At 33.4% G+C, this 24978-nt stretch overlaps 2 protein-coding genes across 2 annotated transcripts in view; both read right to left on the bottom strand.

Annotated features, from left to right (window-relative positions):
* The window catches only part of Zip99C (Zinc transporter Zip99C), a 54009-nt gene extending 30528 nt beyond the window's left edge, over positions 1 to 23481 (bottom strand). The window contains exon 1 of the mRNA XM_089646946.1: positions 22817 to 23481. Within this exon, the coding sequence (XP_089503072.1) occupies positions 22817 to 23021 (205 nt within the window). The 5' untranslated portion in view covers positions 23022 to 23481. The remainder of the gene's footprint in view (positions 1 to 22816) is intronic.
* LOC149411548 (uncharacterized) lies at positions 18397 to 20283 on the bottom strand. The gene is made up of 2 exons (XM_089646947.1): positions 19574 to 20283; positions 18397 to 19450 (listed from the first exon to the last, which is right to left on the bottom strand). Exons 1-2 carry the CDS (start codon positions 19757 to 19759, stop codon positions 19304 to 19306), a joined length of 333 nt encoding a protein of 110 aa, XP_089503073.1. The 5' UTR covers positions 19760 to 20283; the 3' UTR covers positions 18397 to 19303.
* Positions 23482 to 24978: the final 1497 nt, after the last annotated feature.

The following is a 24978-nucleotide window of genomic DNA, read 5'->3' as shown; positions in this document are numbered from 1 at the left end:
AAACTAGCAAACTAACATCCTTTAAAAAGGAACATTTTTTTCAAATCACAATTTAAAAACAAATACTTGTGAAATAAATCTATTAAAAAAAAAACTTTGTTTTTTACGGGATAATTTTTTTAAATTTAAAAATACTTATTTTTTGTTTGAAAATTGAATCTTTCTCTCTATGCACCGGCTCTTAACTGCTGTGAACTTTTAAAATGTCTAAAAAAAAATTGGTTTGAGGATTGAACTTTCCTCCCCAGTGACTGGAGTCAACCGCGCTAACAACTCAACCAAATCCCGATTGGGTAGGACCGATATTTATTTCGTATATTATCTGCTGTAAGGTTCATCCAAATTCAGAGAAATTCGTTTATGTCCGCGTGTCTTATATAATACATGTTTCGATTGGTGTAACACCAATAAGAAAAATAATTGTTGCACTCGAACGCACAAGGAAATTACACTGTGTAGTCATTTCGTAAAAAGTAAATTAGCGAGCGGCAATGAATATCTTGCGCATAGTTAAATATTATTAAATCACTATAATTAGCATATATTATAACTTATTATCAATTGAATATGGTGAGTAATGAAGTAACTCTCACTAGTAACCATGTATAGTACTTATTACTCTATCGGCTTTGGCACTGTAGAACGTGTGCAAATACAATCAATGTTATTTACTGGTATTATGTCTTGTTGAATAATGTTATCGCTTTGATGTCCAAGTTAAACAGTAAAGTTCGGTTACAGTTTCGGCGCCGATAAGTTGGCGTGTACCCGGCGTTACTGTGGGTTATTCTTAAGAGATAGACATATACCAGTGCGGACTTTTTTGTAGACCTTTTTAAGATATACACTTCCGTAGTACATTATTTTGATGTATCTCATAAGGTTTAGCCAGCGTTAGCGATGTAAGAAGCGCCCGAAAATATTTTATTTACAATTTGATTACAAAACATCGACTTTTCTCTACTTTCTATCAATTTAATATGCATGCATTACACACGTAAATCTTCCGAAAAAAAATGTACTAAATGATAGTGAAAAAAACCTTATCAAAATCCGTTGTGTAGTTCAGAAGAACTAAGCGCACAAACAGACAGACGCGGTAGCTACTTTATTTTATACTATTTAGAGATTATTTTTACACTTTCAAAAACTATAAGTACCTGATACATAATTTAATTGTATGCGTTGCATTACCTACCTCACTAGGTGTAACCTGATCAGGGACTCGATTCTCCAATCCAGGCCACTCGCAATCGCCTCCGAAAGTACATACATTGGTCGATGTTCTTATTATTGAGTGTCGTCGAAAAAAAAGCAGTTGTTTTAAGGTCCCATATAATGGATGATTTACCGGAGATGTTGGATGCAATACATAATGTAAAGCAATTTGACAGACAAAGACTTCGTCAGGAATTTAAGACTTAACCAAGCTACTTACCACCAGCGACTTACGTCGGTTGGTAGTCAATGTGTCCTCTCTTACCACACCTCGATCCCATTATTCAGCTCTAGACCTCAAAACTAAGTTTGGTAAAACAATGACGCGGTGACTTCAAATCTCTTCAACCTTTCGACTTTCAAGAATACTTTTAAATGAAACATATGATAAGTATTACTTAAAAAACATATACTACGGGCTGTGTAACTCAATCATAACCTACGGTTGCATTGGGTGGGGAGGTGCACGAAGAACAACATTGTTATTGAAGGCACAGAAATCTATTTTACGTGTTATTATGAAGAAACCTTTCAGATATTCGAGCGACGCTCTCTTCAAGGAATTTAATGTACTAGATGTCCGACAGTGCTATATAAAAAAATTGTAATCCATGTTCATAAAAATAAAAACAAAATGAAAACAGCCGAACACAAACATCAAACCAGAAGTAAGGGAAGGAATAACCTCTCCGTTCCAACAAGCAACAGATCAAAAAATATTCTCATATCTCGGTCCTAAAATATATAATAAAATCCCCTCTCAGCTGAAACTGTGTGAATTGTCATCCTTCGGTCCAAGAGTGACATAATGGTTGTTGGATCAAGGCAGGACTGATTCCGAAATGATACTAAAAAATGTAATTTGAAATCACGAACGCCTCTATGTATTTTTATGTATCTTTTTTATGTATCTTTTTATGTATCTTCGTTTTAACATACTTATTTTAGCTAGTCTTAAATCCTGTATTCGTCTAGGATAACTTGAAACCTGTAAATTTGACTTCCTGAAACGGAAATCTTTCCTAGTTGGACAGTCAAAATCTTAAAATGTAATCTATATAATAAAAAAAAAATTAATAAAATAAAAAATAAATAAAAATAAAATAAAATCTATACGATGTTGAATACAATTTGAACAATTCATCAAATTCCAACGTTCATTTTCTGAATGTCCTATTCAAGTTCTGTTATTATATCATTTTAGGCCAGTTACTTGACAGAACTGAAATTATAACAGAATTTTCACTGAAAATTAACTTTATAATTTAAAGATTTGCTCAAATTCTCTGAAACAACCCGTCCTAAGTCTAAACTATCGAATTATAATGATGATTCCAATTCAAAAAACAAAATCATCGAGTGAATGGGCTAAAAACCTGTCCTGAAAACAAGTTTTTACACGAGATACAAAATACCTTCCAAGAGCGGTTTTTGCATTCATTTTATTCTAAAAATATGTTTCACTATATTACAAGCGTGACCAAAAAACCAACAAACAGAAATCCAATTTGAACGAACAAATAATACAACATACCCATTGTGTGATATGGAATTCTTACTTTACGCGGTTGCGTTGCGGTTTGTTAAACTTCATTCATTTGAAAATACTTATCTACAAAATACAATACCTATTACCTATAAACACATAGATTAACAAGATAACATGTTTTTATGCACTTTAATTTAGCTTTTTCTTTGAATGTATATATGTGTTTAGTTTTTTTGAAGTGTACCCCTCGGGGAATGCTTAAAAATGGTGTGGGGTAAAGTTTTGGGGTTGTGAATTCTACAGTAGGTACCTGACAAGTGGGTGCAATTTTAAGGTGGAAATAATATAATTGTATTATAATAAGTATTTAGTGACTTAATCGGACAATCCTAACCATTCACTTCCAAGTCATACATTCTCCTTAGACCTCTTTCTTTGTTCATCTCTTACGTCTCATTTAACCAAAAATAATTTATTCAAATTCAAAAAAATATTTATTGCACAAAAAGAGTACAAAGGGTATAGCTTATAGGGTACATCCTATTTCTTCCAGCTAACCCAACAAATACACATTATATTACATAACCCAACAATTACATGTTAACATATGTATGTATATAAAAAATAAAAAACAGAGGTATTAAATTTATGTAAGGCATTGTAAAGTATTCATTTAAGGTGTAGTGACATTTGTTTAAAAGAAATGTTTTTAGTGATTATTTAAATTTAAGTATGTCTGTTATTTGTTTGATGCTGCGTGGAAGGTTGTTATGTACTTTAATGGCCATGTAGTGTATTTGATTATTATTATTTGATTTGTGACTTCATCGGCCATCCCCGACTTATCTACAATTCACTTCATGTAGTATCATGAAACCCACAACGTTACTGTTAGAAAATTACATTATTCCGGCTTTAAATTGACTCCGTATCTCATTCCAGTGCAAACCACTCTCTAAACACTCTTGGCACTAATAAGAACAACATTCGGAATGTTCAGCGAAATCGGATGAATGGTATAGGAACACGTACGGGAAAAACAAAGAAACATTCATTTATATGTATATATTATTGCAGATAATTTTCGACGTTTTTTTAAAGAAAGACAGATATTACATTTTTACGAAAAACTTCACAATATTTGAATTCTTACATCCATCAAAATAAGAGCAAAATATTGCTTGTGCAATGATGAAGAACTAACATAACTTGCATAGCACCGCGACGACTAGGTGGAAACACCTTGCACCGCTCGATCAACTAACCGATAATTTTAGATTAGATATCACTTATTAGATTATTACACGGCCGTTCAGCGTTGGTATTGCAAAACCAGCCTTACGCCCGGCTTAGGTCCGTTTTAACGACATCTTGCCGTGATATCTCCTCCGTTAAGCTTTTCACTATTCCGACATTACGCACCGCTAGTAAAGGGGTTAGAAGATGTCAAAAATGACTAATTATTAAATTTTATTTATATATATAATATATGTACGAGACGAATCTTTTTTTTTGAGGGTGTACAAAAGTTAATTGAAAGATCCGAAAAATGTATTAGAGTAGCTGGTGAATATATTGAAAAGGAAAAATAAATTTGGATTTTTATTTCCACTCCTTACCCCCATTCCGCTAACTTAAAAACGTTCCCTTGTATATCTGGTTGATAACTAAACTACATAACATTAAAATACTATAATACGTAGGTACAGTCACTTTTTATTTCAAGTTTAAAAATGGTTGTTTTTGTTCCTAATACTTGATCTTCATTGTTTTTATTACATTTACAAATCTTTTGCGCGGTTTTATTTCGATTACTGTATAATAATGACTAGCCATTTATTAAATAAAGATTCGAAGTTTTAAAATTGGAAATTCATATGCAGAGATGTGCAAAATGGGTACACAAAACCATTTGAAATGCAAAATGGAAATGGGTCAAAACTTTTCCATTTGAAAATGCAAAATGCAAAATGGTTTTTAGAAAAGCATTTCAAATGCAAAATGCAAAATACCTATTTTCAAAATGCATTGAAAATGCAAAATGGTTTCTCAGGTCAAACAATTAAAATAATTATAGAATTTTTAAACAATTTTGTCATTTAATAATGGACATCAATGTAGAACAAACATATTACATGATGGTAAATCCAAAAATACCACGACTACAGATTATGAACCACAAAAAATTTGCGCGGGACTAATGTTGCCAACGTAAAAACATAGAAATCTAAAATTTAATATTACAGCGTCATGGCTCCATGTTCAGTATTTGAATCAGTATTTTTTGTAATGGTATCACTCAATTGCCAGGGCTCCTACCAGGGAGCAACTTGAAAAAAGTAAATTATCTCTCATAGCGAGGTTGAGGACCGACTGATATTTGAGGCTTATTAAAAAAAAGATGAGTGGAGAAAGTAGGAAGAATGTTGCAAAAAAGCATTTAAAATGGAAAATGCATTGAGAAAAGCATTTAAAATGCAAAATACAAAATGGTTTTTAGAAAAGCATTTAAAATGCAAAATGGAAAATACCCATTTTGCATTTTGCATTTCCATTTGAAATGGATTTATTTGAAATAAAACACATCTCTGTTCATATGCCATACGGCATATATTCTGGTCTAGTAATATGTAATTTCTATCACCTAAGAAATTCTAAAAATATAGTACTATAGGATTCATATGTCTTATACTGATTAATAAATGTGGAAATTTTAACTATACAATTGTAAATGTTCTCCAAAATGCCCTGGAAAGAATCTCAGACTTGTGATGTCCCGAAAGAAACCATTCATCTATTCTGAATGCAATTACTAATGTTATCCAAATTGACCCTGGTAATAAATTACATCTTTGCGATTCTTTCAAGGATAAAGAAACCATCCTGTCACTTCGAATACAATCAACAATGTTCTCAAAATTTGTTTTGAGAGCATCGCCATTCCATTGTAAGAATATTATGTACTAAATACACAATTTGGCTGTCCTGAAACGGGAATCCTTCCCAGTTGGACAGACAGAGGTTCATTTTGTTTTGAACTGTTTATAATTTTATAAAATAAATTTTAAAAAACAATATTATCTGTTGCTAGGTTGTGTTGTGTATATCACACTACAAAGGTCAATGCGAGAGTTTTATTGGCCGCCAGAAGTCGTGTGCAAGTGAATTTAATAGAAGCGCACTGAGCAATGATCACACAATGCACGAGATTTAAAAGCAAGCACTTGACATATTTATGTGCCGGTTTGATAAGGCAAACTATAAAACTCGGTTGCCGTACTGGGTCAATATTTAACCCGCATTCAGACGGGGGTAAAAAGATTAGGCGCTGATACTTTTTGACGTCGAGTACTTTCCACAAATTCCCAAACGGTTCGAATTTGCCTATGACGTAGGTAACACTACTGGCTGCTAAAATACAAACTTTGGCGGATGTCACGTCACAAACGTCCTACGTACGAACATAATAATTTTGAATGAAATATTTTATTGCTTGTTTTAAAAATGGGCCATGTGACGAAAACTGTGCATAGAATAGGAGCCGTGTAACAAATAATTAAAATTTCCAATAAATATATTCTACACTCCTACATTGTTCATAAATATTTTAATTTTCGTTTATTTTAAAACAGTTTTTATCGAATATCTCAGAATGTACAGTCACATAGCTCAAATTTGATCTGCTACGACGATATATTTTTGGCGACAAAAATCAACAATATTGCATATTTTAAATCGTTAAAAGAAATTAATTCGTCAACATAAATATTAAATAAAAAATCCTTCAATATCGTAAATTTTTTTCGACTTTAAAAAAAGGTGAAAAATAAAAAAAATCCTATTAGCTATCTACTAGAGGTGACGTATTACCACATAAGTGCGAGCAAGTGCAAAGGTCCCAAATATACGAACTAAATATAATTGAATTCGTCTGTCAAAAAAAAAATTGTGGATGTTAACTGCCTAAAACGTTAGGAATTACTTTCTTAAAATCTACTAATATTCGTCATTCAGAATATATCTGAATAACATGTTCACGCAGGTAAGCTTTGTCCGAATAAATATAAAGGACGAGATGCGAAAAACTTATTATTTAAGAACACGTGTTCCGACTTCCTCATAACATATTCGTGCTTTACTGAAGGTTTGTATTGAAATTTGCTAGCCACTTTTTACTACAAATGCGGTGTAGAGTATACAAGTTGGTATTGTTATTATACACGGGAGAAAACATACTGATATACAATATTGCTAATTTATGAAGAATCTCTTCAAGTTATTCGTACTGTTGTTAAAAACGGTACTGCAGGCCTCTAACGAATGAATTGACAGGTTTCATAATAAACTAAAACACAAATATGGTGATGTCGGAACACGTGTTTATAAAAAATCTAATATTTTCGCATTTCGTCATTGTGTACTATCAGGACAAACGCAGGCGCATGAAGACGTGTTCCGATATAATATCATGAATGTACTTAAAGTTTATTTGGAAATGTCATGCTATCCTATATTTAACAGGATTTTAATTTTTAAGTTTTTCACCATGTAGACTTCTCATTTTCAAACATTTTTGACATTTTAAGGAACTTCCTAGAACTACACAACTGACGACAGAAATTATAGCCCTGCAGGGTGGAAATGTTGCGTTTTAAACTTTGAACTATAAATTCCAGATGGCAACAGCTGTGCGAATTTCATGAACCTAGAACTTACAGATGGAATTATTTTCGCTGCTTCAGGAAACAAATCTCTGCTTTATAATATAGTTTTTCTGTTTTTCTGACCGCAATGGATAGAGTAGGTTGGGTATAACAGATTATTGACAATGTGCATCGCCTATAATTACAAACATGGTCCGATTTGTCATTATTAACGTCACCGGCGTATTCGTCATCAGGAGTTTCCTACAGCTACTAGCTGATAACTTATCAATACAGTAACTCCAATTAATTTGATGACTACCTTCATCATTGTTAAAATTGAATAATTCAATCAGAACACAACACTGGAACACACATAAATAAACCATGTCAATCAGTTTCAATTGCTTTTATTTTATTTTTTTATTTTTTATTATTGTACAACAGAACATTCATTCCAGTTACAATGCAATTTTACATCGTATCAGCATTTAGCTAAGTGACTCTTCAATAATTGTTTTAGGTCATTTAGAGAACAGTCACTTACATCCAAATTCTTTGCTAGTTCGTTCAACAGCACCACTCCCCTCGTCATGCTCTGTGCTTTGCCAGGACGTCGGTTTTGCGTTTTGGTACTCTGAATAGGTCATGGTATCGACTTCGACTGTAGTAGTTTGGTACATATAAATCATAGCATCCCAAGAGGAATGGGCTATCGATAATTGTTCCAAATTTTGAAAGACATAATAGCTAGACTTACTTTCCACCTAGTTTCCAGACTCACAGAATTAGTTTCTTCAAGTAAGTCGATATGGTGCATGAACCTAGGATAGGTTCCATGCGTCCGCATATTGACATACCTGAGGAATTTTCTCCTGGATTTGCTCTATCATATCAATGTACTTCTGGTGGTACGGTGCCCAAACATCGCTCGCATACTCCAGCTAGCTTCTCAGTATCCCATCGAACAATGCTAACATAGCATCTTGGTTATTGAACTGCTTGCATGTCCTTATGACGAACCCAAGAAGTTTGTAGCAAGACTGAGTGAGCTGCGATACATGGTCAGAGAATTTCAGTTCGGGATCAAAATACGACACTGAGATCCTTTACGGAATTTACATTTTACTTTATCGTAAAGTATAGCATTTAGAAAACGAGTGTAAGACATAGTGACACATTTTTTTGTATTGAAATCTAATTTGTTTATCAACGACCATTCAGATAGTGCATCCAGATGACCTTGCATTTTAAGACAATCTTGTTGGGAGCTTATTTCCATCAGAATTTAAAGGTCATCTGCAAACAGTAGACATTTAATATTCTTAACATAGTTTTGGATGTCATTTATTAGTATTAGGAACAACAGAGGTCCGAGGTTAGACCCTTGAGGAATTCCAGATTACGCTGAGAATTTTTTCGAATTATGTTCATTTACCGAAACAAATTGGTTTCTGGATTTTAAATATGATGTTTTGGTAGGTCGAAGCCTAGTTTAAACATTTTCCTCAGTAGGATATCATGGTTGGAAAGAGCCAAACAAACAAACAAGGAGAAATATAATTTTACTATTGCAAAAACGATAGAATTCGGGTTGAATTTCCGAATAATGACAAATGAGTTTCATCTCAAGAAGGATCTTCTGTTTTTTTTTTGTAATTATTTCAGAAATAAACAATACATAATTAAAATGATGGAAAACGGTTTTAATTTTTAGAAATTATTAAGGGACCCAGCAATGCTTCGCTATTACTAATGTCTTTCTCTGGGGTCTCCGACTTCTTCCACCATTCATCACTATATACCACAAAGTGACTGTTAAAAAACTACATTACATCGACTTTAATTCTAGTCCGTATCTCATTCCGGTGTAGAAATACTGTGTTAAGTATTCCTCGGGCGTCCCCGACTTCTACCATGAAACAATATTCCTCAAACCACTATCCAAACACTCCTGCCACTAATAAGAACAAACTTTGAAATTTTCAGCGATATCAGTCGACTACTTTTCGAGTTTTGCGAGCGCAAACATACGCAGGCTTTATTTTTATAAACATATTAAGAAGATTACAGGAATCAGCACACGGAAAAAATTTCTACTAATTTATTAAGAATCTCTTCAAATTTTTTATTTATTTATTAAGTGAATAGAAACAATTTTGTACAAATTTAAGGTAGTCCCACAAAGCTGTCATATGGCAGCTTGTCTGTAGGTTAAACCAATTAAACATTCTACTAAAAACAAGATATACATATAGGTAGATACATCAAAAAAATTCAAGGATACATGAAATTTTTATGCATTAGCCACAGCTTTACCATTTTAGGGCATAGTCTCTCATTTTTTTCAAATTTAAGATTTTTATTGATTTTATTGAAAATCACTGGAATTAAATATTGGAGAGTACGCGATGATTCGTAATCCGGTTGAAAACGGGATTGTAGGTAATAAACCAATGAATTGATAGGTATCCTGATAAACTATTAGTAAAGTACCAATGTTTTGTCATAAAAATCTCAACATTTCGTCATTATTCATTATATATTATTAAGAGATGTGCATGACACGTGTTCCCATATTATTACGAATTTACTAAAAGTTTATCAAGAAGCGGCCTGCAGTCCCATTTTTAATTGGATTACCAATAACTTGAAGAGATTTTTAATAAATCAGCACTACTCATTTTTCTCCGTGTACCAATGACATGTTAAATGGCTGTCGATTGATTACATTGATTTTACCGGGCGGGATTAGTACATGCTAAGGAATGATATATTTTATACATACCTATATACATAAGTAGTTGCTCTGTAAATACTTCATAATACCTTAAGTACTCATTTTGTACTCTTGTAATTATATATGTATTGAACTCATTTGTGCAACAGAAGTCTCTATGATAACTTGTATTGTACCTGATTATATTGTTCATAATTAATTGGATTATTTTGTTATGTAATATATAAACTAATTATTGTACTCCTCAACAACTTACCTTGAACAATACATACATGTAAAAGGCTTCATGGCGTGACTAAATAAATATACATGTATACTAATATATATATCAATTGAACCGACTAGACCAGAGGTTCCCAAAGTGGTATATATGGACTCCCAAGACATCGGCTTGCTGGGGGTCTTTATCAGCGAGAAAAAAATTTGGGAGTCCACGAGATTCAAATGGGGGTACATACGAGCGGACCCCTATTTACCTTAAGTCAACATTTAGGAGTTCCGTAAACGACACAATAGACCTACCACAAATATAATAGACTGAGAAATTACTTATTAGATATTTGTATTTTTATATTTTGTAAAGTCGTTAATTGAGGTATAAGAACAAACTTGTCTACGTTCCTTTTCTCGTCGGAATTAATATATTCAAGCAAAACATTGCATATTGGAAGCCGCGAATATTCCTAGTTCCTCAACTTGTTTTTGAAAAACGTCCAGGGTAATAATGACGTTCAACATTTAAATGCACTTCACACGGACTTAAAAACTAAGTTTGAGGACATTTTGAGTATGGAAATGGAACTTTGAAGAATCGGATATCATGCGACAAGAAGAACTGACCGGAATAAGCACCGACAAAGAACTTAAGGGGCAGTTCTGTAGGGCCAGCTACAGAAATAAATTCCCGTTGCTTATCCTGCTTCATTTTCATTTTGCAATACCTCACAAGGGCGCCCCTGTCTGCACAATGCAAAAACAGAGGAACTATATCGCCACCCGGTTGTAGGGCAGGCAAGGGAAGGGAATCTATTTACGAAAAAAAACTATAAATGATTATAACATGGGACGTTAATAATTTTAGGAAAATTAATTAGGGGGCCTAAGGAATTTTTTTTTGGCAAGTTGTCTACGGGGCAAAAAGGTTTGGAAACCTCTTGGCTAGACGGACAAATTCTTTTCAATAAAATTTATTAATGAAACTCGGCCGTTTATTGTCGAAGTGATAAAAGAATGAGCAACGCATTCAGATTTCAAGCAATGATTGGACTAACTTATTTATAAATTAAAGTCTGTATCGACCTCGCGACTTTAATTTCCAGATTGAAAAAACTAAACTTTGTGTAGCATCACTTGGAAGTATTTACAAACATGCCGTCCTCCGTGGTCGAGGGGTAAGGCTCTCGACTAGCAAGCTGGATGTCGCGGGTTTAAATCCCGGTGTGCGCATTCAAATTTTATTTGATTAATTTGTGTTATTTCATAAATTAATCATTTAAAATAATATATAGTACATTTATTGCATGTTCCAGAGTGGAAGATATTCTCGGTATCGCCCTGGTTGTAAGATCATCATTCAGAATTGAAACGATGCTTGAAATGGCTTTGGCCGTGTTTGAGGACCAGATCTGAATATAGCTTGGTACTTCCCCACCTTCCTCTTCCCACCTCCTCCCCCTTCCTCTACCTTCAGCCTCGCAACGTACCCCAAATGGGGATCCCATAAACTCACTGGCTCTAGATGGTTTGGGAGTCCTGCGGTTTCACATAAAAATAAAAAAATAAAAATGACAATTAAACTCACCTTTAAAAAGTGATATAGAGTCATTAAAAGTGATGAAACAACAAAATAACCTAGTTTTTGTTTCATCACTTTTCATGGCTTTATATCACTTTTTGTAGGTGTGTTGAACTGTCATTTTGATGTGATACCCGGTCATCGAGATAGAGATACCGAGGCAGAAACAATTATCACCCGAAATAACCTAGAATTATTATATTTCTTTTAATTAATTAATGACGTAGCTCAGTGGTCCAGAGCACCTGACCGGACATCAGAAGGTGCGGGTTCAATTCCCGTCGGCGGTATTTATTTTTACTCGGGAGATATTTTCAATTTGTATTGATATTTCAGGCGACTAATTATTGCTTATAATAATTTGATAATACGTAAATTTTTAGGCCAGTACCAAACTCCAGATTCCTACTTCGCGAAAAGATGTGCGCAAGGAGAACGTTGCCACTCCCAAATTTACAGTCCATTTCAAATTATGCATCATCTTAATAGAGTCGTGTCAATGGATGTAAATAAAATTGAACAAAAGAGACTCCTGATGGCAATCAATTGTATTTTTATCAGTGAAAACAAAGCCTACGTGATGTGTACATCGATTATCAACAAATTGATCACTTCCTCGATGGGAAAGTCACGTGACTACTTGAAGATTAATTATTATTTTAAGAACGTTGATTGTGATTGTAATTACTTGTCCTTAGGCGAGTAACATTGACCGCACATTCTTTGCATTTTCTTAATCGTGAGATAAAAAAGTAAACAAAGCTAAAACGAAGACGAGACATCGTTTGCTGGATTTTTTCGGAATTTTCTTGTAGTGAAAAAGTTTACCAACTCCTCACAACTTCTTCCTTCTCAGAACTTGCTTTCCTTCCTTTCCATAAAAAGACCCTTCAAACAGCATCCCCAAAGATGACATAGGCCCTGAGGAGAAAATAAATTTCCTCAGGGCCTCCTAAGCTAATGTAAAAAAACTACGGCAAATCTAAGGAACGCTTAGCTGATTTGGACATGTGGAGTAGATGAACGATGGCAGTTGTGCGCGGAGAGTACATTACACGTAAGTGAATGACGAAAGAAGTCGGGAACACCCAATGAAGACATAGCACGATAAGACCAAATGAATCAAATATTAGTCGGTCACATCAAGTGTCAACAACATAAGAGTATGTATGAGACGATGCATGAATTTGGATGACGCAAGGAGTGAGAGTCAAGACAGAGTTTTGTGGCGGTCTATCTTCCCTGTCTATCCCTGCGGAGAAACGCCTTAATGGTTAGTTAGTTACTAATAATAATAAATTAGATTCTATATATTTGTTACGGCAACAGAACAAGACAATGAGTGATTTATTCGTCATAAGAAAAGAGGTTTTGATAATACTTTTTAACACCTAATCATAACGATTATACATATTATAATCAAGCAATAACATTCATCATTTTGTCACTTTTATCTAACAAATCTGGGAACCAATCATTATTGATAAATTCCAGGAGTGTACTTACAATGCTAATAATGTCATTTTATTATAATCAAGCAATAACATTCATCATTTTGTCACTTTTATCTAACAAATCTGGGAACCAAACATTATTGATAAATTCCAGGAGCGTACTTACAATGCTAATAATGTTATTTTATTATAATCAAGCAATAACATTCATCATTTTGTCACTTTTATCTAACAAATCCGTGTTCCGTGCCCGGCCAATCCTTTCAAGGTGGTAGCCGTGCTGGAATGTACATTTTTATTCCGCCAGAGCGCGTGAGTGTTGCGATTGTTGCGAGCTGTCAAGTCACAGTGATTAAGTCTACTGTTCACAGAATTATTAGTTATATTTAGGTATGCATATAATATAAGATGTTTTCATTTCCAAGCACAGCTGCAGATCGCCAACAAACAAACAAGAGCGAACCTCGACTAAAATAAAAAAAAATTAAATGTATTTAAGGCCTGGTCTGAGTGCCTATATAAAAGTACGTGTAGCAAAAACTTTTATTAATTTAAACACAATATTATAATTTTCAATGTATTTTGAGTTCGTAGTACTTTCTGAATAACAGTAAAAAAATAATAATATACAACGAATGAATTGTTTCGCACCATTAAAGATTGGAGTCACTTAGTCAAATAATTAGGTAAAAATTCATTTCCCAATCCGTAAAAGTAAAAAATATTCACGAGAGTTACAAGATTACGAAACCATTCTAGAAAGTTGCTGATTGCCTAAGTGGACGCAGATTCAAGAATCGATCGCCGAAAGGTTTAAAAAAAGAGGAACATTTTAATCGAATGACAATATTTTGATGAACCAAACGAGAAATAATACAGTATAAAATTAGGTTATCGGTTATCGACAGTCGGACGTTTTATTACTTCGAATTGGACCAAAAAAACAATATACAAAAAACTGCAAGACAAAATACAGGAAACAGGCCTAAAATTTTATTGTAATATACATTTACTAGTATACAGAAAATAGTGACACGCTTAATATGCATATTATATTCTAAAAACACTTTTTGGCAGTCAAATAATAATGAGAAGTAAATATTTCAGTATTCGAAAATGGAAAATAATGCAAAATTATTTATGGTGAACTATATAAAAACCCAAAATATGAACCTATGATCCTAATATAGGTTATTAGCAGAGATGTGCTTTATTTCAAATAAATCCATTACAAATGGAAATGCAAAATGGGCATTTTCCATTTTAAATGCATTTTTGCAACATTCTTCCTACTATCTCCACTCATCTTTTTTTCATAAGCCCCAAATATCAGTCGGTCCTCAACCTCGCTATGAGAGATAATTTACATTTTTCAAGTTGCTCCCTGGTAGAAGCCCTGGCAATCGAGTGATACCATTACAAAAAATACTGATTCAAATACTGAACATGGGGCCATGACGCTGTAATATTAAATGTTAGATAGCAGTTTCTATGTTTTTACGTTGGCAACATTTGTCCCGCGTAAATTTTTTGTGGTTCATTATCTGTAGTCGTGGCATTTTTTGATTTACCATCATGTTATATGTTTGTTCTACATTGTTTAAAAATTCTATAATTATTTTAATTGTTTGACCTGAGAAACCATTTTGCATTTTCAATGCATTTTGAAAATAGGTATTTTGCATTTTGCATTTTCAATGCATTTTGAAAATAGGTATTTTGCATTTTAAATGCTTTTCTAAAAACGATTTTGCATTTTGCATTTTCAAATGGAAAAGTTTTGACCCATTTCCATTTTGCATTTCAAATGGTTTTGGGTACCCATTTTGCACATCTCTGGTTATTAGTTTGGGTTTAAAAAAATAATAACTAAGCTAGCCTAAAAAAACTATTCTAATATTATCACGTCAGAACATGACGTGATGAAAGACTTCAAATTATGCGTTGTTTTAAACGAAATATCTTCTTTATTTTCTATTTTCGGAAACTGAAATACTTACTTCTCATTATTATCTATATCTGAATAATAAACGTTTTGCGAATTCGTAGAACTACTAGTTAGAATCCATTTAACCCTTCCGGCAAATTTGTTCGCTTTTGGGAACAACTCATGTGGTCTAATAGAAACCGGTGTTAGAAAGAGAAAACACCACGCGTTATATTTAAATCTAGAAGTACACCACAGAATAATTAATTTGAAACGATTTGAAAATAAATTGTGAAACTTCGTGAATTTTTAATTAATTATTTTTAAAATGAAACGACAAAAAAGTGAGGTAACAATTAGTTTGTAATACATTTGTTTAATAAAATGCGTCAGTTTTATATATTTTTTCCTTGTCAGTAATTTAAGTTACAAAGAAGTTTAAGTGGCCATATTCTTAATTATATTAACCAATTTGTTTCATACAAAAAACCCGAAGTTATCGATGATCTATACTGACAGTGCTGTGCGGTGCTGGCAGCACGCTACGTAATTGCATTCGCACTTGCTACTCGTCTGTCAGAAATAACGTCCAAACATATTCAGGAGATGGGAAAATATTTATGTTCATTTAACTATAATTTACCAGAATACCGTAAGAAGGGATTTAGCGAAAAGACCTGGATTGAGGATGGAAAAAAATAAATTCGACGTCATTCTCGTATAGCTCTTTGGCGGCGACGATTAATATTTATTTCGTTGTATGGATAAATATGCATGTAATAAAGACAGAGAAGAACAATATTGTCTTCATCGCTCGAGTCACTTAACATCGTATTAACTCCACGGCTGCACGTGAAAAAATAATGAAGTTGAGAATTTCAGTGTAGCGCCGGGTGCGGAAACCGGCATCAAGAGGAAGCTACAAGCCAAAAATGTGTATATTCTTGGTATATTTTAGGTAATACCATAGACATATGAATATTAGTAGACCTGCCCTAAAGCATCGATGACACGGGGCTAGTTTACAAGCTACAAGCCAGCGAGTTCGCTAGCAGCTTGTAAACTAGCCCCGTGTCATCGGCTTTTTTACAATCTGCTAGTTGACTATCCGATTGTAAAAAAGCAGCGAGTAAAATAGAAAGACGGGCTAATTTACTCGCCATTCGCTGGCGTGTTGGCTTATAAGCTAGTTAACTAGCCGTGTGTCATCATCGCTGCTAGTAACTAGTTGCGAGTATCTTTGCGTTTTGGCAGTCATCTATCTTTTATTTTCTAGATTCTTATATTCCACGAAGTGGTGATCATTTAAATTTACTGAATTTAAAGTTAATGTTCTTTATACAAATAGAACGGCGTCATATGCGCCTCACAATTTTTACCTCATATGGGTTTATTCAAATATTACCTGGCTTTTATAGACTTAGAGGCCTTGTATTTTCTCGGTAGGGAAAAAAATTGTTACCAAAAAACCCTACTAAAATTGCATGTATTATCCAGCATCAACATCGCCAGCGACCAACGGCGGCCATATACTACATACGTGTCTGTTTGTGTTGTGTTGGGATCGGGGGGGAAATTCGGCTGCGTTCTTTTGTGGGAATCCTTCCGAATTTGCCTGATGGAGTAAGGGAAACCGCAGAAAACCTTACCCAGGAAGGAGCGGCCGATAGTCAACTTGAAACATATGCGGCCTTCAGTAACATCGGTATAATTATATGATGTCCTGCATTTTGTGGTGTGTGTGTGTCTGTTTTTTGTTAATATATACTTATGGGAAGATAGAGAATATATCACGCGTGTTCCACTTCATTTTTCAACTTAAAAAAATAAACGATAGAACGCAAACAACACGTCACGCAAAATAACACGTGATTCCAACTCGCTAGCTAGTTCGCTACTGAGCGAGTGGAAAGTTTTCTGTGTCATCGACACTCGCTAACTCGCTAGCTTGTAGACTCGTCGACTAGCAGCTCGTAAACTAGCTCCGTGTCATCGATGCAGTGATTAGAAGCGTATTATTCCCCACTCCCCATACCGGTTCCATTGGAGCCGGCTGGGCTCGCGTATGGCTTCCCGTGAATCTTGAGAATGTGACGTCATCATTCTTGTTCGAACTAGCGTCGAGCTATGGTCGAGGCATTTTACGAAATAACACGGCAAAATGGTTGCTTGTGATATGAAAACTTGTAAAAATAGATGTGAAAAAGAGAATAAACCCAATTGTCGTATTACATTCCATAAGTAAGCATTATTTTACTTTATTTTAAGCTTATTCACACCGTATTATATGGATCAGTTTTAGAAACATATACTATCACATCACAATGTAGCGATTCTCAAGTGTACTCATCGTTGTTTACTGGGGTAAGTAAATTATGAAACATTTGTAAAAGTGTCTTAACTAAATACTCTGAAACTAACTACGACTCTGAAAATAGAAGAAATTTACTTTGCCGAATTTGGACTTCGCAAATTAGTTCATAACGTGGCGAGTAATTTGCGCTCCCATGTAAAAATGTCTATTCATTCAAAAGCAAATTTTACTTTTAAGAACTAAATGGTGATATTATAATGCGAGATGCCTATATACTGTCAGATTGATTTATTGACGAATCACAGTCAGCTTTACCCCCTTCGTTCTTCAACAGTTGATTTTACCCCTCACCTTTAATTTCTAGTCTATATATTCTTATGTCTGTGGGTAATACGCATTAAAATCGCATGAAAAACGGAGTCTAGAAACGCTCGATTTCAAGCACAAAACTATTATTATTAACTACTATTATTTTTTCCAAGCACAGCTGCAGATCGCCAACAAACAAACAACAGGGAACCTCGACTAAAATAAAAAAATTAAATGTTTTATTTTTCGGAATAACTTTATTGAGTAGAACCTCAAATTGTAATATTTAATTATTGAAGACAATATTAGCGATTTCTAAACGAAAATCTGAAACAGAAAAATCAGAAAAGGATACGGTTTTAATTTCTAGTCTATATATTCTTATGTCTGTGGGTAATACGCATTAACCCTTTCAATACCAGACTTTTTCCAGCCAACGAAAAAAATGTTTGTCTACATTATTGAGTTCTGTGATTTTTTTCAATATTTTTACAAAAAAAAAAAAAAAAATTTCCATACGGTTTTCGAAATATTTCATGTTCCTGAGGAAGAACATTGGGGCTTAGGGGGTGTAAGTCAAAGAACGGGTAGTACAAGGAGCATACATAATTTTAAAGTGTTTTTAATTGTTTAAATAGAAAATAAATACACAAAAATCAATTCTATTAATCTGTAAAGGCAAGCATATTATATTGCAATTTAATATTATGCTAAAATAATTTTAGTAAAAAAGAAAAAATCAAAAAATATATATTTTTTTAAAAACGGACCATTACCCTAAATTAACGTAAGAAAAACAAATAGAACAAAAAATATTAGTGGTGAAATAAAACAAAACAATTTTTTTCTCTTTCGAGACACACACCGACATTCGTGCTTTTGCCCGTGTAAATTTCAAAATCATAGACGAGCCCACTGGCTCCCGCTCGGGAGAAGACTTTGATGCCCCACTTATGTGTTTTGTTTTTAATATATTGTTTCAAATTACTTCTCCCTTTGAACGGTATCATGAGCTCGTCTACAGAATTGAATTCCTCAGGTTCGATCTTGGCCATATTTTCAAGGAGGGCATTTACCATCGGCCTTATTTTAAATAATTTGTCGTAACCCTCTGGTCCTCTTGGAATCAACGAGCTATTATCATTTAAATGAAGACACCAGCGTAACTTAGTGAAACGATTTCTAGGCATGACATCAACGATGAGAGAGAGCTTCGTATCATTGGCCCAGTAAAGGTGGAATGCCGGATACTTAAGGATACCCATCATGATGTGGTGTTGACGCTGGTGCTATTTTCTTGAACTGAATACAAATTTGTCTGCTCAACAATATTTTTTATAATATTTTCATCTATGAAACATAAAAAATATTTTAGAGCAGACATATCCAGTGGTTTTAAGAAAGTAGCATCACATTAGGAGTCCACATGATCGGCATCTTTCTTGATCCACCTTAGATCGGTTCTCCGTCCATGGGAAGCTGAGGCTTCACTGGGCTGTACTTGCGGCACGGTGCAGGACTCTGGCTCGTCTTGCACTGGCTGCTGCCTCTCTTCCAAAGTCTATAATTAAAAATATATATTTTATGGTTTCATTTGAAACCCAAATTTGTTCATACTTAATTCTACTTCAAACGCAATAATCGCTGTAATATAACAATGAGAAATAATGACAAAAGTACTTACCTGGACTTCCACATCCATTCCAAGAGCTTGGCTCAATACCTCCACATTGGTTTCCTCTGTAGCATCCTGGAAATATTCAACTGACCAGTCCTCTTCATCTTCATCTTCCAACTCCAACTCCACGTCGGAAATATCTCCTTCCAGCATCACGGTGATCTCCACATGTATCAAACCACGATGCTCCATCTATAAAAATGAATAAAATAAGTTAAAGTCTACCGGAAAATAATAAAATAAATTAATATATCTTGAAAGAATCAAATAAAATCAAGTAAAACAATATTAAAGGCCAAAGAAAGATTTCTATGAAAAACATCCACGAACGACCAAAGTGCCAGCTCAGGAACATGAATGTTATTACCGAAAACCAAATGAAAAACCAATGTTTTTGAATGGAAATCATATTTACATATCAGATTAGACATGTATATACAATATAATAATTATTTTCAACAGAAATATGCGATATCTTACCTTTAAAATAATGTTGAAATCCGAGAAATGTCAAACCGTTAAAAGCTGCAAAACACGCATTTTTAATTCGAAATAACAGTAATATTATGTGTTTCCAGTACGACATTTGTTCTATTCCTTATAAGCAATATCTTCCTTAAGCGATATGCAAAATACGGGGCTATTTGGTTCATAAAATCAAGAGAAATAAATTTTTTTCCTTCGTGTTCCTCCAGAAGAACTCTGGTAAGGAAAGGGTTAAAATCGCGTGAAAAACGGAGTCTAGAAACGCTCGATTTCAAGCACAAAACTAGTTTTTAATTATTTTGTAAAAAAATTTATAAGATAGCAAAAAAGTGATCAAATCAAGTGAAACTGTCACAGATAATATTAGCTATAATACTGTATTTTAAAAAAGTTGTTTCCTTTATGCGTTCATACATTTCTATTGAAAAAAAGTTTTTTTTAGTAGTTGACATTTATATATTTTTATTGAGTAATTTATTTTTTTATTTGTATTTTACTAAAGCGAAACGATAGTAAAACCTTCAATTTATCTAAAGCATATATTTTGGTATTCATAATGTACACCAATTCATTATAAAGATTAATCAAAATAGTGATTTAGCATTAAGCTTCGCCTTAAAGAGTAGCATATCAGTAGTCGACTTGTCGTTTTCACGTAGCTCGTAAGTATCTCAGTGTGCGATAGACCTAAATTTTACATTTAGGACGAGTTCTTGACCAGGTTTGTGTCCCACATGATGGTGGTAGAAAAAAGGTATGGATGGATATTACGAAGCTTCATAGTTCATGATGATCTTCCTGATATCAAATCACATTTATAATTCTTTTTATTATGATTCGCCGTCCAACAGCGCACATGAGAAAGTGTCAGCAAAAAATAAATTACGAATCAGCAGAAAAAGGTCAGCGACTCGTCGCCCTTGAATTTTATTATGACTGTGAAATATGTAATAATGCTTTGATTGTAACAAGACATCCATACATGTGCGATTTAGGCTTAGTTTACAGAAATCACTAAACTTATATACTATACATTTTGACTACCCTGCTTCACCAGAGAAAGAATGCTATATTTTTTTTTCTATAAATTTATTATTTTCGTTTTTTCTAAGCTCAACATCTTGATGCAACCACTTAAAAATTACATTTTTTTTTTATTTTTTCAACTGTGTATGTTTTCCAGAAACTTTCAAAACATTATTTAATTTGACACTAATTCCTTCAAATGAATTCAATAATATATTTTTTTTTATCTAAACAGTTGTTTTTCGAGTACTGAACTCTGATAATTATTAATCGATTTTTTCGAAATGGATCGCGATTTTGCCCACTCAACCATTTATATATGTTGAAATGGTAACGTAAGAACTGACGGGGAGTATTTAGGGACCATAATAAGCCGTTGGGACTCATGTGCAGCGTTGAAATTAAAAAAAATAACAAACAAAATATGTTTTTATTCTATAGTTTAACAACATTATTTGGGTTTTATCAACAAGGTGGCTTTAGTTTTACCGATAACAAAATAACTAATGGGTAGGTACTAGTAAGGAACAGAAGTTTTTAAAAGATATTGAATTTCGTGTAGGTACTTTGGTATTTAATTTTTACATTAAAATGACAATTTTTAATCGTAGGTGGGATCGAAGCATTTAATATAGTATAGATTTTGATACAGTGTCCCTAATTACTAAAAATATGAATAGTGTGATAAGAGTTTAAAAATAATACAATATTTATTTTGGTAAATTTTGGATAGGGCCTGACACGCTTATTACGAATAATTTTTAGAAAAAAACTTTATATTCGCCTTAATTACAATAAAAGAAAACTTTTTGCATTTCGGGCAGCGGAAAATTATGCATTTTGATTTTCAATTGCGTAAAACCAAAATTCACTTCGCGAATCGATGTGGCGACATTAGGAACGCACTGTTATGTTGGTATCACTGATGCATTAACAAGAGCTAAATACGACCGTTGCTATCTTCGTGGGATACCTAGGTTTGTGTAACATGGTTTGTGATACAAAGGAAAGTGCCCCTTAATAACGCCTGCTCGCGTCAAGGCAAGAAAAACATCCCAGTTTTCAACTAGTTTACCGGCTACGCTAGGTTTGTGTAACATGGTTTGTGATACAAATCCATTTGTCTACCACGAAGTTAGCCATAGTCGTATCTACGCAATGTATCAGGGATACCAACATAACAGTGACGTAACTAATGGCAGCTGATTGCCGCCGCATCGATTCGCGAAGTGAATTTTGGTTAACGCAATTGAAAATTTAAATTCATAATTTTCCGCCGCCCGAAATGCAAAAAGTTTTCTTTTATAGTAATTAAGGCGAATATAAAGTTTTTTTCTAAAAAATATTCGTAATAAGCATGTCAGGCCCTATCCAAAAATTACCTTTATTTTTATCGTAATATTGCCGTGCCGTTCATGGTTTCACGCATCATATAAAAATAAAAGAATATTATTATTTTAAGGCCATTAAATTTACACACGATTACGATGCAATAAAATTATATCAGCTGTGAAAATCAGAACTCAAGAGTGAATTATATATTGTAGGTATCCCAGCATGTAATTACGGAAATATTGCAAAAAAAATAATTATTTAGAAAACAAACAAATTATTTGGTTATCTTGTAGAAAAATCTGCGCGCAATATTTTTCTTTGTTGTGACAGACGGATTCTAACCTAAAAATATAAAGAGTAAAAGAAAGATGTTTTATTCTAAATATTACATGTGTGACTTACCATTACTGGTGGGGGATGATTTATCATCAATCGGGATAACTAACAGTGGAAATATTCCGCTCAATCCTACAAGAGCAGATCCTAAAAATGCAAATAACCATGGTTTATATTCCAAGCTTTCTGCCCACACGATCATGTAATCAGGCAGAAATTTCAAGACTTCGTTGTAAATGAGGACCAATCCGTCTTCCGTAGCATTTGCCATTTTTAAATTGTCAATATTATTTATTCTAGTCACTCAGATATTTAACACCGTTCAATTTAAACTAAAGTTAGAGCCACGAAAACTGTTATTATGATTTACGATGACACTTGAAATAAAGCAATTGAACACTAGTAGTCTAAAACAAAAACGCCAGTCTTTTTTCTTTATGCACTAATTTTAAATTTCGTAAAATAGAAAAAAAATTAATTCGCAATGCGTAGAAGCGGACGACTTTTGACAGCTCGCTTCTCGCTTCCACTTTTATATGGCGACTGATTGTTAATCGGCTCACGTCGCCGGTTAATCAAAATCGGACCGGCTAATCTTCACTGAGATTGAGCCAGGTGCCGAGAAAATAATAATTTCCTTTGTCAGTCGGTGTTGATATCCCGCTGGAAATGACACAAACAACGACACAGAACAGTAAACACGAAACACATGATAGCTCGCAACTCGCAACTGTTTACAAATATTCGAGCTGACAAATTCCCTTGTCAGCGTTCTGAGTTTCAGTCAACGCAGCATTAATTGTAAAGCGTCGTTACCACTAGAATGTCTGTACTAAGTCGAGTTTCCCTGTACCTAGGTTATTTCGTTATTAATTCGGTTTCTTTTATTGTGTTTTATAATAATTATTACATATGTTCATCCAACAGAGGTAGGTTTGAGTTAGTAAGTCGAAAGAAGAAAAACAAAAGGTTTTACTCCAATTTTGCTGGGAACGCATATACGCAATTAAGTAATTGATGCATAATTTGTTAGAAATTTGACTGGTCAGTAGCTGAATAGGCATCTCGTTTGGCGTAGGAGTTTTTCATATTATCAGATTTTTAGTAACCTGAGAATGTTTTTCTTCTCTTAATTAAAAAAAGTGGTGAATCTATTTTTTTATAGCCCCAAGTAAAATTAATGAAAGAATAATCTTGTTTTACAACATAATGATAATTTGTAAAAATGATTATAAATATAATTACATAATATTATGTACAATTTACAAAAATATCAAGCGACAAAAATACAATCAGTTGGTGAACGTCAACAATTTGTGTCCGCACACCAAAGAGTTAAAAACGTAAGAAACTTATTTTTTTTTCTAAATTCAGAAATTATGTTCCTGCTGTAGAATTCTCATTTGAGAAATATTAATAATACTTTTAAATGTAAGTATTTTGAGTGTTAGGAATGGGGCATACAAATTTGTTATTTTTGCTATTAAAAAATATTTATTTTGATAATAACTATTAAACCTTGTTTTTACAAACTATAATTTTTCGATTTTGAGTTAATGTGATGAGTGAAGTGTTCTGATCACCCCTAATGAAAAAAAAGGTTTATTCACTGATATTCACACAAAAAAATAACAATTAATTGGGTAAACCATATGAGAGAGAGAGAGAGAGAGAGAGAGAGAGAGAGAGAGAGAGAGAGAGAGAGAGAGAGAGATGGGAAGAAAGAAAGAGGGAGATAAAGAGAGCAGTAGTACAAGACTAGCCGGTTTAGCGCAGTTCTTGCAAATTTCTAACGTTTTTTCTTTGTATTTTGTAGCGAATCTCTGTTTTCATTCTTCATCTAAAGATGTCGCCACGTTGACGGATTCCGAGACGTGTTTTTATAAGCTATTTGCTTAATAATATTTAGCTCAGTTTTAAATACATATTCACAGGTGTAACACTCCCAAAAGAGAGCGATCTTTACAGTACTAAAATGGAACTTTTGTGGGGATAATCATTAAAGTGTGTTGTATAAATTAAAATCAATGGTTCGTATTCGAAAATTAAATTATTAATGTTGATTTTTTTAACTTCTTTATATTGCTTACTTGTTTTTACAAAAAAATATAAATTTAAAAATAATCATAATAATAATTTTTTTTACTGTTTTCCGTATAACTTTTTATTAAGAATGTATAATATTTTTTGTTTGCTGTGAAAAGTGAAGCTAATTTTAATAACATTTT

Source organism: Hesperophylax consimilis, chromosome 25, assembly GCF_061612785.1.
Source record: "Hesperophylax consimilis isolate HC1 chromosome 25, BYU_Hcon_1.0, whole genome shotgun sequence".
Classification (NCBI taxonomy): Eukaryota; Metazoa; Arthropoda; class Insecta; order Trichoptera; family Limnephilidae; genus Hesperophylax; species Hesperophylax consimilis.
Note: the sequence above shows the minus strand (reverse complement) of the source record. Positions and strands in the feature narration are given on the sequence as shown.